We start from the raw sequence: 19,177 nt of genomic DNA, 5'->3' as shown, positions 1-19,177 counted from the left end.
GCAAGGATGCTGCATCACATGGTCAGACTTCCCTTCATGTACTGTTTTATATTTCAGCCCAGATTGGCAAGAACCCTGGTTTGCAAGCTATATGGGAGGATGAAAAGCAAAGACTGAGAGAGAAATGTGAATCTTCTCAGATTAAGTCACCTGAGTCACAAGGTAAAAAAAAAAAAAATTAATAAATAAATTTTGCAGCTGTTCGTCAAGAACTTTGAGAAGCAAATGGGGTAGAATTTCATTGGTGTATCAAGTTTGAGGGCTTCCTAGATGTGCTGTTTTTTCATCTCCAAATTTACTCATTGCCCACTGTATGCAAGACAGATAACCTAATCTAAAAACATCATGCTTCAGCTAGTTGCAAAGTATTTGAGGCAAAGTGAATGATAATGACAGATAAGTTCGTGATGATTTATGATGGAGAACATTTAAATGTTTAAATACTGGCAAAAGTAAATCTCTTATCCTGAAGCTTTCCATAGTATTATAAGCACAAGGGCAGTTCCTTTGAATTTCTGTGCAATTATAGCTAAGGTGATGTTAGATGAAAATTCGTAAAGGATGGACAGATCCCTGTATTTTTATGTAAAATTCATTGCACAGGGAAGACTGTTCTGCAAATTATTTGCATAATGAGCAGAGCTCTTCTGTGCAGAACCTGGGCCACATTTCTTTTAAATTATGAATGATATTTGGCAAGTAAGCCAGAGAATTGCAAGGAGGAAAGAGGCAGGTTCCTGGCTAAGGCAAAGCGCTTTCTGACTGTGGGTTTTTTTTAATGCATTTTTGGGCAATGTTGTTCATGATGCATAAACCAGACTTTTCAAAATTGTTCACTATTTGTTCTTTTCCTGGATGCTCACCTTGGTGTAATTGCAACATGATTTGTAAATGCTGTTGAAACTTACAGTTGCAAATGAGATCAGTGGGAGTATGTGAAGTACTTTAAAGTTTTTAAATACACTTGAAAACTCAGCCCTCAAATTTGTCACTGAAAATGAGCAGGCACTTCATTTCTGAGCTATTTCCTAATAGAATTAGTAATTATCGCTGCACTCTGTGTTGAGAGGTCAAAGTAAAACTGAATAACAAATATTTTTCAAATTTTAAAGACCGTGGATTTGTGCCAGCAACAGAGAGTGAAAAATTTTTTCAGAAGAGGCTTAAAGAAATCCTCAAGCAAAATGACTTCTCTGTGTAAGTGTTTAGCCATTTGTCATAAAATTATAGTATTCTATGCAAACCTTAAATATGCATTTAAAAATTGGTTTTCAATTAACTAGAACGTTGTCAGGATCAGTGGACTACAGTAATGGATCAGAGGAGTTCTCTGCTGAGCTAACACTACATTCTGAGGTACTTTCTCCTGAAGCCTTTCAGTGTACACCAGCTAATATGGTAGAAGTGCATAAAGATAAAAAGATGAACAAAGGTGAGTATTTTTAATAGCTTAATTGTTTAGGCATAAATCTTATGCTTCAGCTGTTTATACTCTTAGCAGAAGTAAGCCAAGGAGGATCTGATTGTCTGCTATGAAAAATGAGAAGTACTTTTGCTTTTATTTTCATCATTATTAGAGTAAGCTTTTATAAAGTTGCTGTAGCAAATAATGGAAAGATACTTGAATAGTAAAATACATTTTAAAGTAGCTTGCTTTCATAATGTATTGAAGTCTGTGACTGTTCGAAGTTTTATCCTTTCTCTTTTTGTTTTTCTTTTAAAGAATCCAGTAGGATGCACACTGATAAAGAAGAGGAAGCACTTATTAATGAAGAAGCAATTTTAAACATTGTGGAGAACAGTCAGAGCTTTCAGCCTTTATCTCAAAGACTGAGTCAGACTCCAGTTTTTAGTGAGTATGACTGGAATGTCTTTCCTTCCAGGCTGTTTTATTGTTCCACCATCTTTGTTGTATTCAGTTAGTTACCAGTCATGAAAGAAAGTATTTTACCTCAGGGAGTTTGTCAAGCAAACTGAGACTTCACACACACACAGCCTACCACTACCACCAAAAGAACCGCACCTTATGTTTTCAAAAAATGTTGCCAGAACAGTGTATTTGCAGAGGCTACTGTGCATTACTGGTTTGCTAAGCTTGTCCTTTTGCCAGGTCAACTCAATGCAGTCTCTTATGGGTATTGCTCTTATGCTCCTAGGGTTATAGGACTAAAACTGTCAGAATAAGTAAGATTTTGACTGTCTCTCCATGACAGCCTTTCAGTTACCACTTCTTTCTTACAGTTACAGTAGTGAGCAGGGCTACCTTTAGAAGCTCAGCTGTCTGAAGATACTGGGAAATGAGTAGTCTGATATTGAGAGGCAAGTTGCAGGAGAACATTGCCCAAAATTTATGGATACAAAAGAATGGTTGAAGTCAAAGAAACAAGAAGAAAAACATTAAAGAGGGGGAGAAAACCTATGATAGTAAACAAATGTGGATGGCATGAGGAGGAAACAACAATAAAATAACACAACAAAGGAACTTGCATGACAGCTACTTCAGGTAGAAATAGTTCAAATACTCTAAATGAGGTTAAAAATACATGGTTCATGCTATCTCTGTATTCTCTCTATATATATTCTTATTTAAGCATCAGATATAATGTTAATATGCACTACAGTTGATATAAAATGAGGTCAGGGGAGTATCTAAAACCCATAGCCTCCAGTGCTTTTGATACATACATGATATGAATACGTGCATGGACAGCAAGATACAATATGAGCAACAATATATGTCTATGGGCAATAGAATATACAGCAATATACAATCTTTTCTTGCAAAGAAAGGAGAGAATGGAGTGAGATTAGGAGTATTTTTCAGTGCTGTTTTCTTTTACAGGAAGTAGGCAAGATTTTGGTTATGGAAGTTTTATAGGCAAGGATTTTGATTTAGCAGGAGAACTATAAGTAAAGAATTTATATGGAAGCTGGGAAACATGAGCATTGGTTTATCTTTGGGTTTGGAGGGGTTGGAAGAAGGTTGTACTCAGGTTGAGAAGTGGGTAAAATAATATATAGGGTGCATTTTACAACTGTGTGTTTGATTTGCTCAACTGAATAGGAATCTTGAAATTGCCCAGTGATTAGGTACTCGAATGGAGATCTTATGACTTCTTTTGCCCCACACTTTTTAACACAGGGCTACACATTGCTGGTGTCTTGTGTGACCATAAGTTCACGTGCTGCATCTCTGCGTCTCTTATGCTTTGTCATAGCATAGACTAGTCTTTACTTTGCCTTTGTAGAGTTTCAGTGTCACTGTGAAGTGCACTGCTGCTCCTGCTTTGAAGTACACAACAAGGTTCATATTAATGGGAAGTGAAGGTTGGAATTTAATGATGGACCTAATAAAGGGCAAAGGAGTCAAGAACAGAAAGTACAATTGAAAGTGGGTTAATTCAGAACTCTGGCAAAGGGAGTGATTTCCATTCTAAATGCATGGTGTCTTATGAAGCCTTTGTAAAATATAGAAAATGCCTTCCTCATCAATGTTGAGACCTATTCTAAATGATTCTCAGGGTCACTGTAAATCATATGATATATCCTGAGGAAGGAAAGTAGAGATTGTAGTCCTTCAGCCAGAGGAGAAGGAAAGAGAAGTAGCAAAGATCCCTGGTAGATCATAAATTGTTTATGAGATCAGATGAAAAATAAGCAGGAGGAGAGTGAGAAAAAAATGCAACTTGGAAGGATGCATAAGAGATAAAGAATGAAAAAGCAAGTGCATGAGTCAGTCTAAGCTTGGTTCAAATAAAGGAAATTAAAAAATAAAATTTAAGGGAGGAGTGATATCAGGTAAACTGAGTGTTTAGAGGAACCTAGGAAAAGAGTAGGCTGCAGTAAGAAGAAAGGGGAGATGAAGTTAAATAACATTATAAAGGACAGATGGAAAGAACTTGTTGATCAAAATCACCACCTTTCATGAGATGCAGTGATTGAAAATTTTCCAAGTGATACGCAGAGAAGTACTCAACAGTGTTAATGCAGCCATTGAAATGGTGAAAGCAAGAGAAGGCAGTGATGCTTCAGAAACTGGCACTCATGCTGAAATAAAAAGGAAGAGTGCAGCTTTACTTTATGTGAGAAGGTAATAGGGTGGAGAGAGAGAGGAGAGATAAGTGCTTCCACTAAATGTACTACACTTAGTGTATTTGCCTTCAGAAGAAGAGGGCAAATATATAAAAGAAAAAGTTGTAAAGTTTCTAGGTAAAGAGCTAGAAAAGATAACAAGTCATAAACCTTGAAAAAATATTGAAAGAGCTTTGATTATGTAGCCTGCCTTGCTTTAGACAGTAACAAACCAGCAAATTTTTAAATGTTGAAGGGCTTTTGGTTTTTTTACTGGTAGACTGTAACTAGCCATTTACAAGTGGAACAAAATACAGATTCTATTTGTATGGGTTTGTTTGTGATTTTTTTGCAGTGAACACTGCTGATGAGGCCATGATTGATCTCTTGGCTGGGTTGGAGAGTGATGGATATCAGATGGGACATCACAAAACACTCTCTCACCATCACTCTCTTGGAAACTGTCAAAATTCTCAGAACAGTGATGATGAAGAAAATGAGCCACAGTGTGAGAAAGAAGAAATGGAACTTAGCTTGTTAATGTCCCAGCGGTGGGACAGTAGCATTGAAGAGCCTGGGCCAAAAAGAAGGTATAATATGCAGTTTTATTTTTTAATATGTTCTTTTCTGCCAGATCCTTCCTCCCTCCCACCCTGTTTTCAAGTATGCTATGAGTCCTGTGAGCTGTAGAGATGGCTCTGGAAAAATCTATGCAGATCTTAGGATAGAAAGTAGTTGTTCAGATGATGCTGTGAATTGTCAGTTTTATACGTAAATAAAGATTAAATGTTCAGGTTTGGCTAGACCTAAGCTTCTTGTTTGCTGTTTGAGGAAAAAATGAATAGATTTTTTTTTTTTGTTCTAGAAATCCAGATACAAAAATCTTTAGTTGTAATCTCCTTTTAAGGTCACACCTTGCATGTAGTATAAACGTTAATGTATATCTCATGTGCCTGTAACTTTTACCTAAGTGAGTATTTAGGAAGTATTCTTAGGAAGACTGACCCAGAGGCCTGAGAAAAACACCCGTTTGTTTCCATGCTCAAAGCTTTAATCAAAACATGAATGTTGCTCAGTCTGCTGGACTGCTAAAGGTCAGCAGCTTGAATATTTTTAAGGCCAAGATTCTTGGAACACCTTCTCAGGTTGTAATGACCTTTTTGTGCAGTCTGCACTGACAGGTGTTGAAAGCAGCTATATCCAGTTTCTCCTCACACCTGCTTTGGGCAGACATTCTGGTATTCATAATTCTGGTTGAAAGATTTCCCAGACATAACATTTTGATATTTATGGATTTTTTCCCCCATCGGAAATAGTAATTACACTAGGATTTAGAGACCAAGAGAGGCATAGAAATATTTAATCTTTTCTTTCATAAAGACATACAGAAAAGTTGTAACAGAATCAGAACTAATAATAGATTATTAGTCTTCTAGTTCTAGACAGAATTAATCTCTAAAGCTAGTTTTCCTTTCTGACCTTTGATTTGCTTTGGGTTTTTTCCTTCACAGTAGTCTGAAAAGTTGGAATTTACATCTAAAACACTTGACGTTAATCTTTAGTTTAGTGGTAGTATCTGTGTAAAACCAGCTTATATCTTGCAGAGTTTATTGGCTCAGGCAGAGCTATGTATGGGCATGACTTCAGGATTCAGGTAGGGTCCTTAAGCAATTAATCGCTTTTATGCAGTGAAGAATCCTGTTTAAAAACTCAGCAGACTTACGAGTTGGCTCATTAATAACTTGCTCATATGTGCTTGCATCTCAGTCCCACACAGAAAGTAGTAGGGAGAATGTAGCAGGTGCCTCCACAGGAAGTCAGCTCATGTTCAGAGGGAATTACGAGCTTTGTTTCAATGTGATCTCTGCAGAGTTTGGACTGATTTCAGAAAAGAGCATTGATTATCTCTGCCCCTGCATGATTTTGCTTATGCATAAAGAGCTAGTCTGAGTCTGACAAGGGATCCAGCCTTATTCTGCTCAGGCTCATTCTACCTGTACTGCTTCCTAATGCATCCTACTTTATCCATATTATCACTATTCTGTTATTGGGTGTTCACCAGTCTTTCATTATACCAAAAAATATATTGAGATAATGAGGAGCAGCAACACCCTACTGAGTGAATTAAATGGCTTGGGTTTGATTTATGCTGAACTAGAAAAAAAAGCCCATCAGGATCTGGACTAGTTCATGTATGGGCATCATGCTGTTGCACAGATTTTCTTAGAATCTAAACTGATGGACTTGAATGTAGAAAAATCAAAATCTCCGGCCTGAATAGGTTTACTAATGTTGACAAAGGTTTGCTTCATGGAGAGGATTATATCATTACTCAGGTTGGAAGAAACATCTACACGCTACGTAGTCCAGTGCCCTGGTCAAAGCAGCTTGAATAGATCAGTGCTCAGGCCCTTGTCTGGTCAGGGTTTGAGTACATCCAAAGGCAGGGATTGCACGGTCCACATAAGCAACGTTGCGGTGTTTGAACACCCTCATAATGAAGAATGTTTTCATTGTACATAACGTTCCCCAAGGCAGCCCTATGCTCATGGCCCTTATGTCGCTGGAAACCTCTGAATTGGGTTTCATATTCTTTACACTCCCTCATTGGATACTTGACAAGTGCAACAGGATCTCCTTTTAGTTTTTTTATGGAGGCCAAATAAATCCTGTTCCCTAGCCCTCTCCTTAGACATTATGTGTTCCAGCCCCCAGTCACCCTGATGCTCACCTCTGCTGGATTTGTTCCAGTTTGTAGTGGGATGCCCAAAACTGAGCACAATACTCCAGATGCAGCCTCACAACTGCTGAAAATGGCTACAGTCTGGCAGTCACAGCCAAAGATGCAACTGGCCTCCTTTGCTACAAAGGCACACTGCATACTCTCAGTGGTGTTGTCCACCAAGGTTTTTGCATGTTTTTCTGCAAAGCCACTTTCTAGCCAGCACTTTCCCTGCCTGTAGCAGTGCATGGGTTCATTTAATCCCATTTGTGCGACTTAATGGATTTGTCTTCTTTTGATGTCTATGAGGTTGCTGTCAGCTCATTCCCAACTGTACTGAGATCAATCGGAATAGCAGCCCTTACTCACAAGAGTATTGATTGCTCTCCCAAGTTTGGTATTCATTTGCATATAGAGCTGAATGTCTTTGCACTGTGCTTTTCCATGTTTTGGGAACATAGAAGAGGGAGAATTAAGCTTACTTTGGTCATGGCTACTGCATACCTAGCTGTGCTTGTTGGTTGGCGTCTCTTCCAAGTCCTGTTCCTTCCAGACTTGAGTTAGTCTGGAAATCATATAGCCGTATTTGAGCATATTGTTCCTGAACTTATAAACATGGTTTGATCTTTGTTGGCAGAGTGTTGAGCACATTGAGGTGTCTGTGGTGTTATGATGCATACAGTTTATGTTCTCGTTGAACTCTGCAGATAAAGAGATCTTCAAAAGTAGACTGTATTTAAATTATTGTGGATTTTCCTTCCTGTAACTTCAAAACGTTTGTATTTATGCCTTCTAAGGTACTACACAATAATGTTCTAATATATCAAGTTGCATCTTAACAAACAAAAACCAAAATGCACACCCCCCAATCTCAGTTCCTTGACATTTATCTGGATTTCTCTCTTTTAGCCATAGAATAGCTTATTTCTATGAAGAATTGCATCCATCTCACACTTCATTTTAAAGAAGAAAAAATGGAGTTCCTAAGTGCTTCTAGAGTTATAATATAACATGGGGTTTGGTGTTGGAGTTTTTCTATATTTTACTTCTCACCTCCCCCATAAAGCCATACCACCTTAAAAACTTAAAAACCTGGAGACTTCATACAAGCTTTTCTCTGTAGATTTCCCTTTTTTTTGTGGTTTTTTTTTTTCCCTCAGCGATTTATGACTGTAAAAATGGCAGTGTAGGTCAGTTAACTTTGAAAAAAACACTGAAGTATTAGCAACAGCAACTTCAGAATGTTGAAAGAACGATGGAAACAAACATTGTTTTGGTGGTTGTGCTTTAGTTAAGCCTGCCAAGAGGGAGAATTCTCACAATACTTATAATAATAATAAAGCAAAGTTTCCTTAAAAAAAACAAAGAAAGAATGAAATGAAATTCCAGTAAAATTGAAATAAAATTAAGCATCTAAATGTTTTCTCCCCTAACTTCTTAAGCTAGTGAATCCTGCTGGGTTTGTCTGTAGTTGTTAAATAGTTGACTACCACTGTTGCCTCTTAAAATAGTAACACTTAATAATATCTTGAGTTTCTCCGTGAGAACTATAACAATTTTTGTTTCAATTTGCTTCCCCAAATTACACCACACCCCTTTGATTTTAAGGCTCCCCATGGCTATTGGTATTTTGTAAGAGAAGTATTGTGCATTAAATAGTACCTTTGTTTTCTCTAGGTCAGCTGGCAAAAATGTGCATCGAAGTTCAACAGAAGAGGATTCATCTTCAGAGGAAGAAATGGAGTGGAGTGGTAACAGTATGCTCCTTACTAATCTCTCTATACCTCAGTTAGATGGGACTGCAGATGAAAATGGTGGTAAGTAAATAGAAAAACAGCTTTGGAAAGTGAATTATTACCTGGGTTGTAGTTTGTTTTCAGATCAGTTTGCTGATTCTCAAAAGTATTCATCTTTTTCAATTCTTGTTTCAGTTGGAAGGAAATGCTCTCAAAAGATTGCATAAGCAGGCCCTTAACATCCTCCTTATTAGTCAAAAATGTTTTAATCTCAATGCCCTCTAGAATTACAAGAATCTGCTTTTCCTATTGTATTAATGATGAAAAATGGGCATTGTCTCATTATTCTTATGGAAAAGATAGTTACCTTGTTGCAAGAGGTATTTTTCTGTTAGTTTGTTATGGAAATATGATATTAAAATTAATGATTCTGTAGGATCATTTATCCTGCTAGGATTTAATTGTTAATAGTATATGTATTACTGTGCAAATTTAAATGGCTTTTTGCTTTGCAGTTGTTTGTCACACATTCTTAAATATAGTGAGCCTTCGGTTGAGCCTATATTTCATTTAACAGATTGCATGCTCACATCTGGGGATTGCATGAGTTAAAACTATGCAGTGGCAAAGCTGATGCAGAAGAAACCAACTGCCTTTCAAAATCTATAAAAAATATTACATCTGTAACTTGCTGTCTTTTATCAACTAACCTGAGTTAATAGAATGCACACTTTGAGGTTACGCAAATATATAAATATTACTGCTGGTTTCATTAGACAGTCCACAATTATATAATCTTTTGCTGTTGAGCAAAATAGTGATAGATGTATGGATCTCTTGAGGGAAAAGTATGTATCTGTTTCCAGGTTTTCTCAATATTAGGTTCACTTTTCTTCTTCATCTAATCAGCAGTAATTCTTCTTTATTTAGAAATGTCATATTAGTCATACTTAATTGCCTTTAAAATTTTGGATTTGTGGTTAACATCGCCTTGTATAGAAGCTTTATTTTTAATCTGTAGTTCAGACTGGTTAATGTAAAATTTTGCTTGTGTTCATGCATGTGCTTAACTTCCTATCATTGCATTTGCTCTTTAGAGCAGAAGTGTAATATTTTACTAAATATCTGTATTAGTTTATGCCTTTTGAAGCTATTTGGCAAAAATAACAAACATCATCTAGTAGTATATAGAATACATACATCTTAATACATCTATTAGCAATTCCTTATTAGACAAAGCAAGTTATATGATCTCATTATATAGACAACCATAGCTGTTCTTTTGTGCTCACTTTTTAAAGCATTGAAGTTTGCTTTTTCCTTTACCTTTGTGGGTGTAGTCTTAGGGTTAATAGGTGATTTGGTACTACTAATATTATTTGGTTTTACAAAATGTACAATTGTAATTTACTTATTTGCAGTACTTTGTAATTTAATGGAAAAAGAAATGCATCTGTCTAATGAAACTGTATCTTAAATCCTTGTTTAAATTTTAGAATATTTTAAGTATATGAAATACCACATGTAGAAGAAGAATGTCAAAATAAGCTTATTACTATGAAGTTTTACATCAACCTCTTTTGATAGGAGATAACAGTAAATTCAAAATAGATCTCGGGTCTCCATTCCTCTAAATTAGAAAATGCTTATCCACACATGAATCTGTGTCCATAGTATCTGACTGATGGACAAGTATTTTTGCAATTTTTTTATCCGAATAGTCATGTATCTTCCAAGCGTTCATTGACATTTCACCCAACTCCTATTTTCTTGGTTTCCTGTTAATCATCCTCATTCTTTGTGTGGAATTCTACCCTCAAAGAATCATAGTCAGCGTCTCCCAGCTGTGTTTCACATCTCAGGGACTCTGTGTAAACATTAGAAAATGTGATTAGAAACAGATTGAGACTTCCTTTTATTTTTCTCACCTGGCAACAAATATATCGGCAAGCTGAAGGTAGCATGAATCTAAAATAATCCCCAAATTGGTTGAGACTTACGGTAAAGGTCCAAAGGATCCCCTGTCTGGTATGACAGCATGCAGTATGTGCTTCCAGGTCATACGGCATGTTTCATAACTCCTATCCCCACTTCATTTCAGCTAAAGATGTGGACACATGAACAATTTGCTGTGTGCCAGGAGCTCTGTGGTAACTGACCCTCTGCACAGGAACAAACACTTTCAAATTACTTGATGTTCATCATGGTTATGAGCAAGCACATAGCTGCTGCAAAGCAGTTGTTGTTACTTACCACCTGCCTGTGCACACTTATCCTGCAGGAAATGTGGTAAAAGTATTAGCAAAAGAGACTGAAGTTGTCCCAGGTGTCATGTGATGAGTCTGCACAGGACAGTTACTGCATCACATGCTGGTTGCAGATCTGTGTGGGAATGTTAGTGCATGGATATGAAGTCATGATATAACTTAATGGTGTGAGCTCGTTGCATAAACACCTGAATAGGTAGTGGATTGCTCTGCTTCATAAAAGTACAGCAAACTATGTGTACTTAGTGCACAGAACAAATACAAACATTACAACGCCCTTGCCATGGTGTTAGATAGTACTTTAGCTTTCTGTAGAGGGAAGGTCATTAAAGTTCTTTGTTTTTTTCAGAGCCAATGAGTATTCATACTTCTCAGGGACAAAGCAGGATACAAGCTTTTGTAGAAATCAATCTGTATTTAGTTACCTGAAAGTGATTTTAGAAGCCTTCTTTCAGAAAACCAGCATGAAATCTTTAGCAATTGTAAGCCTACCATTTAGGAGTAACTGACAGAACAGCTGAGACACAAATGTGCCAACAACATGTTTTTTGATAAATCAGATCATGTACTCAGGATCTGTTGTTGTCATGATTGTAAATGCCATGTGATTTAGAAGAGGGTTGGGTTCTTTTCTTCTTTGGGTGTGAGGACTTTCAGGGAAGTGTAATTAAAATGGTTGATGCCCTAGGGGGTTTTGTTTGGTTGGGTTTTTTTTTTACAGAAAAACTAGAGTAAAATTGCTTGTCTTCCATTTCAGACAATCCTTTGAATAATGAAAGTTCTCGAACTCACTCCTCCGTCATTGCAACAAGCAAAATGTCTGTAAAGACCTCAATCTTTCACAAAGATGCTGCTACGCTAGAACCCCCATCTTCTGCTAAAATTACTTTTCAGTGTAAACACACAAGTGCCCTTTCTAACCATGTTCTGAATAATGAAGATTTAGTAGAAGACCTCTCACAACCAAACACAGAAACAAGACCTGAACTTTCAGTCCATTCTCTTACAAAAGAAAGCACTTACTCAGCAAAATATCCAACTCCATTCAGCAGTAGTACACATGCAGAAAACTCTCACAAAGAGAGTAACAAGAAAGATACTCTCCCAGTTCCTTCATGTGAAAATATTTTTGAGTATGAAGATGATATTTCATCAGTGAGCAGACAGATACCTAGTAGGAAGTATACTAGCATCAGAAAGGCTGAAAAGGATGTCTCTTTTATGCATGTGGGCCGCCACATTGGTGACAGCATGTTGAATAAAAACTTATTTAACTTTTCTGATTTGAGCCACTCCAGCCATTCCAAAGGTAAAATGTCCTCTGAAGTAAATGAAAAATCCAGCAGTGCAAGTATAAATAGTTTTTTTCCAGCAGCAGTTACAGAAAATTGTGAGTTGGTGTCTTGTTCAGGAGGCAGTCGAACTGTGGTACATTCACTTGAAAATAACACTGATGAAGGTGGCCTTAATAAGCTTAAAATTAGGTATGAAGAATTTCAGGAGCATAAGGCAGAAAAGCCAAGCCTCAGTCAACAAGCAGCACATTATATGTTCTTTCCTAGTGTTGTTCTTTCTAATTGTCTCAGTCGACCCCAGAAGTTAGCTCCTGTGACATACAAGTTACAGCAAGGCAACAAACAGTCCAGGTTTAAGCTGAATAAAAAGAAGCATAATTTTATCAATCATCAGGAGCCCTTAAGTGTAAATGATGTTGTATCAGTGAAGGAAAGCTGCTATACACAAGGTAATGCTTGTAGTAACATTCCTGATAAGGATAGTGCTTTACCTAGTGACTTTGTTCAAGTTCCTCTTGAAGCTTTTGAAAACAAAATGCCTGCAAGTACTGCTAATTATACTGACTGTCAGTTTGCAGATGGATCTCTTGAAACTGAGCAGTCATTTGGATTATGTGGGAATAAATATACACTCAGAACAAAACGAAAGGTAAATTATGAGACTGAAGACAGTGAATCAAGCTTTGTCGCACACAACTCAAAAATTAATCTACCTCAAATGATAGAAGGTGTTGAAAGTTTGGATGGGTCTCAGAAGTCTCGAAAGCGTAGAAAACTTTCAAAAAAATTGCCACCTGTTATTATTAAATATATTATCATCAATAGATTTAGAGGGAGAAAAAATATGCTTGTTAAACTAGGGAAAGTAGATTCTAGTGAGGAAAGAGTAGTACTCACAGAGGAAAAGATGAACTTATATAAAAAGCTTGCACCTTTAAAGGACTTCTGGCCTAAAGTTCCTGACTCTCCTGCAACCAAATATCCTATTTATCCACTAACACCAAAGAAAAGTCACAAAAGGAAAGCAAAACATAAGTCAACCAAGAAAAAAGCTGGAAAGCCACAAAAAACAGGTAGTAAAAATATTAAAAGAACTTTATCTTTCAGAAAAAGGACTCATACAATTCTTTCTCCTCCTTCACCATCCTACAATGCTGAAGCTGAAGACTGTGACTATAACTATAGTGATGTTATGTCTAAGTTAGGTTTTCTTTCTGAGAGAAGCACAAGCCCAGTAAACACATCTCCCCCTCGCTGCTGGTCTCCCACTGATCCAAAAGCAGAAGAAATTTTGACCAACCTGGAGAGAGAAGCTTTATTTAATAGGGGGCCAAATATGTACAGCAGCAAGAATGTTAATTCTAGCACAGGAAAAAATAGTCGAGCAAAAACTCAGGTTAAGAAATGTAAAAAGAAATTTGCTAGCCCCACTGTATCTACTAAGAAAAAGAAAAAAATCAATCAGACTGATAAAACAGCAGATGATGTAAAGAAGAAACCGAGAAAACAAAGACAAAAAACAGTTGAAAAAACAACCTCAAGAAAGCGTGTTGTATTTAAACATGAAAAAGGAAATGCTAACTCTACTGCGGAGGTAAAGTTTGTGCTGAAACATCAAGATCTGCCTGAGATTTCTTACAACTCTGCAAACTTGCAGCCGCTTCATAACTGGAAAGACAGTCCTCTTCCTGGCTATTCTGCCGGATATCTACCATCAGCACAGATCCCCTCAGCAGCTGATGCACAGGGTAATTCATCAGGCTGTTTTCATTCTTTGATGGAAATTGATAAGCCTGTAGATGCACAGCGTGCACCTGCTTCACAAGAAGACCCTCATTCATCTTTCACATCTACTCCTGTGGCATCTGGAAGGGAAGTACCAAAAATGAGCTCTCAAAGGCCCAGGACTCAAAGTGCTGTATTTAGAATGAAGGATTCTGCTGTCATTCAAAACATATTTGATCCATCTAATCACACAACTCAGGTAATGCAGAACACACGCATCTCTAAAGATAAGACTTCTGCAAAAGCAGAAGAGACAAAAAATTTACAAAACAGATATTTACCACCAGCTGGGAAATTAAATGAAACTCGTGACTCTTTGGACACAGCGAAGATGGATCAGTTACACGCCACTAACTATTTGCATTGTAAAGACAATAATCAACAGCAGATTTTTTGCTTACCAGAGGCATCCAAGCATTCTGATCCTTGTTCTTCTATGCTTAAGTCATCTGAGGAAAGCCCTGGGCCACTTCAGTTGCCTAAGAACTGTTTTGTAACATCTTTAAAGAGTCCTGTGAAACAGTTAAATTGGGATCAAAACCAGAGAGGATTTATTTTGGATATGTCACATTTTAAACCTGAAACAGTAAAACAAAGGTCTCTGCCAGAAACAACCATGCAACCAAAACCCATCACCCAGTATAAAAACAGGACTATAGTAGCCCCGTCAGCATTCAGTGAAGGACAGTCTGGGCTAGCTGTTTTGAAGGAGTTGCTCCAGAAGAGACAGCAGAAAGCTCAGAATGCTAATGTTACACAGCAGCCATTGCCCACTAAAACACAGCTGAGCAGGAGTATACCATGCCCTCTTGAGCAGAATAAGGCAATCAAAAGGTCGCGGTCTGTCACATCGCCAAGAAAATCTCGGGCTCCCAGGAGCACAAAACCTAAAGAAAAAACAGCAAAACTTTCAAAAATTGAGTCATTAAGCCAGCAGAGCAGTAGTCGCATCGATCACTCTGTGTCTGATGACAGCCCCATTTTTTTTTCAGACCCTGGTTTTGAAAGCTGCTACTCGCTTGAAGATAGCTTGTCTCCAGACCACAGTTACAACTTTGATATTAATGCTATAGGACAAACTGGATTTTGCAGTTTTTATTCTGCAAGCCAGTTTGTCCCAGCAGATCAAAATTTGCCCCAGAAATTCTTGAGTGATGCAATTCAAGATCTTGGTTCTGGACAAACAGCAGAAAATGACTTTGTGTGTCATAATGACCAGAAATCTGAGGAACAAAAGCAGCATTCTCCAAGCACAAGTAAATGGATACGGACTGGTTCCCTGAGCCCTGAGCTTTTTGAGAAAACCTCACTGGATAATAATGAGAACCACTGCCATAGCCAATGGAGGAAAAATGTTCATCCTTCAACTTCTAGGTCTAGTTCCATCGATACCTTTCGTACACAAGAGACTGAGGTTTGTTTAAATGAAAAATTTAAATTGAACAGAAATACAGGTAATAAAGAGAGATTTCTTAACCTTCCCCAGCCAACCACTTCAGACTGGATTCAAAGCCACATTAGAAAAGAAACCACTTTTGAACCCTGTCAACCACTTGATTCAGTTAATACCTCTTTTACATCAGTTTTATCCTCTCCTGATGGTGATCTTATAGATGCAGCTTCTGAGGATTTAGAACTGCATGTTTCAAGAAACAATGAGGCACTAACCCCAACTCCAGATAGTTCACCAAGATCAACCAGTTCTCCCTCACAGTCAAAGAATGGAAGTTTTACACCTCGGACCGCTCACATTCTTAAGCCTCTCATGTCCCCACCCAGTCGTGAAGAAATCATGGCAACTTTACTGGATCATGATCTCGCAGAAACAGTTTATCAAGAACCATTTTGTAGCAATCCTTCAGATGCTCCAGAAAAGCCAAGGTACTGTGTTAAATACATTTCTGTCTACATATGCTTGTGATTATACTAAATTTAATTTATTCTTGTAAACAATTTTATGCAGATGCATGAAAGATCCCATCTGATACCAGTACATTTGAAGTTGAAAATTACTGAACTTCCCGTGCAAATACCCATTTTTCATTCTTGACACTTCAGTTTTTTATTGCTTCATAGTACTGTAGTAAGTGGGAATGTGTCTGCTTGGGTTTGTAAAAGGAAGACACTGCCCAAAGGAATTGCATAGTGCAAAAACTAGTTAGCAAGATTCTGCCTGTATATCATCTTGAGGACTGTTTTGCTCTAAATTGCCTGTAATGCAATTGAGAGTAAAACAATAACTCAAACTATTTTCTTCACAGGGAGATTGGAGGACGGCTTCTCACAGTGGAAACTAGGCTTCCAAATGACCTGCTTGAATTTGAGGGGGACTTCTCGTTAGAAGGTCTACGGCTCTGGAAGACTGCATTTTCAGCAATGACAGAAAGCCCTAGACCAGGGTCTCCTCCTCGTTATGGTCACTCTACTGTTAATAAAAGAGAAAGTAATAGCCATAAAATTAGCGAAGATAAAAAAATAGTCATAATGCCATGCAAGTGTGCTCCAAGCCAACAGCAAGTTCAGATATGGCTTCATGCCAAAGAAGAGTATGAACATTTCAAGAAATTGCCTAAAACTCATGCTGCCGAGCTGGCAAAGGCAGATGAGAATTTCAGCTCTGTAGTGTTGTCTGAAGAGAAATCTATACAAGTAGTAAAAGCAGCTAAAGATTTTAATTTATCAAGTCTGGAAGATGAAAGACCTGTTTCGCCTACAAAGAATAATGCTGCTGCTGTGGCAGAGAATACAGAAACACAAACCAAGGAAACCTGTGATAAGTCTATAAACACTATAGGAACTTATGTGAATACTAAAAATTACATGGACTCTAATAAAACTCCATCTGAAAGCAAGACACTTGTTAATTCAACACTAGAACATGATAAGGAGGAGGAGGAGGAAGATTATTATGTCAATTACAGTTCACCAGATTCTCCAGTACTTCCTCCTTGGCAGCAAGTAGCATCTCCAGATCCCAAGCAGTCCAGATTAGAAGACACAGAGTGGAAAAGTCAGGATATTATTTTGTCATCTGTGGAAGGAAATGATGTAGTACCTGTGGGAAGTGCACAAAACTCTCCATCCACCCATGAGGACATTAGGACATCTTGTGCCACATCTCCATTTCCAGTTAATGAAGATCCTGGAAATTCTGAATCTATTTGCCTACATAGTACTCCTATTGTGCAGAGGAAAAATCAAGATAGAGTGCCTGAAGTTCTTGGGTTTACTCCTTTATCCACAGGTAAATTGATTGAATGATTCTAATGATACAGAAAAGAATCTGAATAGGACATTGTATTTCTTTTGACATAATGAGAATTATATCTCCACAAAAATAAGTTGAAAGCTAGTTTTGGAAAGTAAAAGGCCTTTGCATTATTGTTTAAGTAACTACTGTGTTATGAAAAAAGTATAGAAGCATCCTTTTGCTTTGTGATGGTCTCTAGTATCTGAACTCTGAAGTGCTGCTTAAAAATTAAATCAAAGTATATCTTATTTGTACGATTTTGAAATCTTTTTTATTACTTTGCTTGCACTTTTTCAAACATAATCTAAATGCAGAGTGTGAATAGCATTGCAGTATTAAGATGGTAGTCATGTGAGGCTTGGTAACTTACTGGCCTTGTAAGTGTCCATAGATATCAAATTGAAATAATTGTGCTTTGGATTGGACAGAGAATGAAGTTGTATATGTTTTAATATAATATTTGTTTATAAAGTTAACCAAATGCCTTTGGTTTTTTCTAAAATGTTGTTTAATGTGTAGGCAATATTAATGAGGCTAAGCAGTTTTGCACTCACGTATGTTTACAGAACCAAAAGCCCAGAAACTAAGCCACAAGAGGGGAAATAATACTGATGGTCTTCGCAGAGTACTTCTAACCACACAAATGAAGGTAAATTAAGATTTTATGTACAGTTATATTTTTATTATGCCACACGTACAATTTTCCATTCTGTTTCTCCTATGTTGTTTTTTTTTGTTTTTCTTTTGCTGTCAAGATCTTGAAAATACATTTAACATGGTAGGGTGCAATTGCTGTAGAATCAGTGTACACTCAGAGCTAGGATGAGTTGTGGGGTGGCAAAGCTGGGTATCATAAATATGTTCTATGCTTTAGGGTAGTGAGGTACTAAAGAGACTGTGAGGAGAATGTTTTGCTCTTTTAGCTACATCCCTTTTAAATTCTATTGGGATTTCCCTTCTATATACCTTTTATAGGGTTTTTTATATACCTTTTATATTTTTATTTTCCCTTTTCTACGTACAGATAGACATGTATATTCCTGTGTTTCTGTGTGTATTAATTTTCAGACAACATTCTAAGCATTTTCTGAAAGCAACATAGGCAGTGGATAGCACTGATATGCTGACAGAGTAGAGAGGGAATGAATTGCATAAAATTATCAGGCTCACATGTTTTCCCTTAACAATATTTCTGTTTCCCACATTGGAAAGGGAATGGTAGGCAAGGTGCATTATGAAAATGACCCAATAGTCTTTTCATTTGTTCTCAATATTCACTCAGTTCAGTTGGGTACTTAAGTGTACCCTCAATTCAGTGACTTAAATGGTGACTGAAACGGAGGATTTTGATGAATTGTTGCTCAAGAGGGAATAGAGATTTGCTGGTTCCTCTATCCTCAGGCTTCTAAGTAAGCCAATATATGTGGATTTTTGTGGGATTTTCAAACTGTCTATTGCTTTAGTATGAGGTTTCATTAAAATTATTCCTAAAAGGCAGAAAGATACAGCTGTTGTTTCCTTGTTGAAAAATTACTTTAGGTAGTGAAAGCCATTTTTAGTAACTGTAGCATATTATTTACATTTTCATTGACAAATTTGTTTTGAATATTGCATCTGAATATAGCAACCTGTAGTTTTTCTAGTATTACACTATGCCTTTTTTCTTTCCCTTCTCTCCCCTCACTAAGAATCAGTTTGCTGCCCTTGGTGCTCCAAAGAAAGATACTTCTCAGATTGAAGGACCAACTTTAAATAATACCTACGGTTTTAAAGTCAGTGTGGAAAACCTGCAGGAAGCCAAATCTTTACATGAGGTAACTTACATGTTATTTTATAAAATGATAGTTAATCAGACCAGTTTTGTAATGGCAGGATTTAAAAATCTTTTTCTCCTTGGTCCCTGCCTGACATAATCAGTGTGTGATGGCTGCAGCTTTAAGTCCTCTGCTAGTTTAAGCTTGATCTCCAAATACCTTTATTTAGTAAGATTGATTTAAATTTCACAGCATTTTTGTTGAGAAGGGGGTAAATTTTCCTTTAAAAAATACAAA

The 19,177-nt window shown here is 37.1% G+C and overlaps 1 protein-coding gene across 1 annotated transcript in view; it reads left to right on the top strand.

Annotated features, from left to right (window-relative positions):
* The window catches only part of REV3L (REV3 like, DNA directed polymerase zeta catalytic subunit), a 119,568-nt gene that overhangs the window by 64,790 nt on the left and 35,601 nt on the right, over positions 1 to 19,177 (top strand). The window contains exons 7-16 of the mRNA XM_034060307.1: positions 58 to 162; positions 1,113 to 1,197; positions 1,284 to 1,436; positions 1,731 to 1,852; positions 4,427 to 4,661; positions 8,471 to 8,610; positions 11,554 to 15,757; positions 16,138 to 17,120; positions 17,693 to 17,775; positions 18,815 to 18,940. Coding sequence (XP_033916198.1) covers positions 58 to 162; positions 1,113 to 1,197; positions 1,284 to 1,436; positions 1,731 to 1,852; positions 4,427 to 4,661; positions 8,471 to 8,610; positions 11,554 to 15,757; positions 16,138 to 17,120; positions 17,693 to 17,775; positions 18,815 to 18,940 — 6,236 coding nt within the window. The remainder of the gene's footprint in view (positions 1 to 57; positions 163 to 1,112; positions 1,198 to 1,283; positions 1,437 to 1,730; positions 1,853 to 4,426; positions 4,662 to 8,470; positions 8,611 to 11,553; positions 15,758 to 16,137; positions 17,121 to 17,692; positions 17,776 to 18,814; positions 18,941 to 19,177) is intronic.

The sequence above is a fragment of the Melopsittacus undulatus genome, chromosome 3 (genome assembly GCF_012275295.1).
Source record: "Melopsittacus undulatus isolate bMelUnd1 chromosome 3, bMelUnd1.mat.Z, whole genome shotgun sequence".
Classification (NCBI taxonomy): Eukaryota; Metazoa; Chordata; class Aves; order Psittaciformes; family Psittaculidae; genus Melopsittacus; species Melopsittacus undulatus.
Note: the sequence above shows the minus strand (reverse complement) of the source record. Positions and strands in the feature narration are given on the sequence as shown.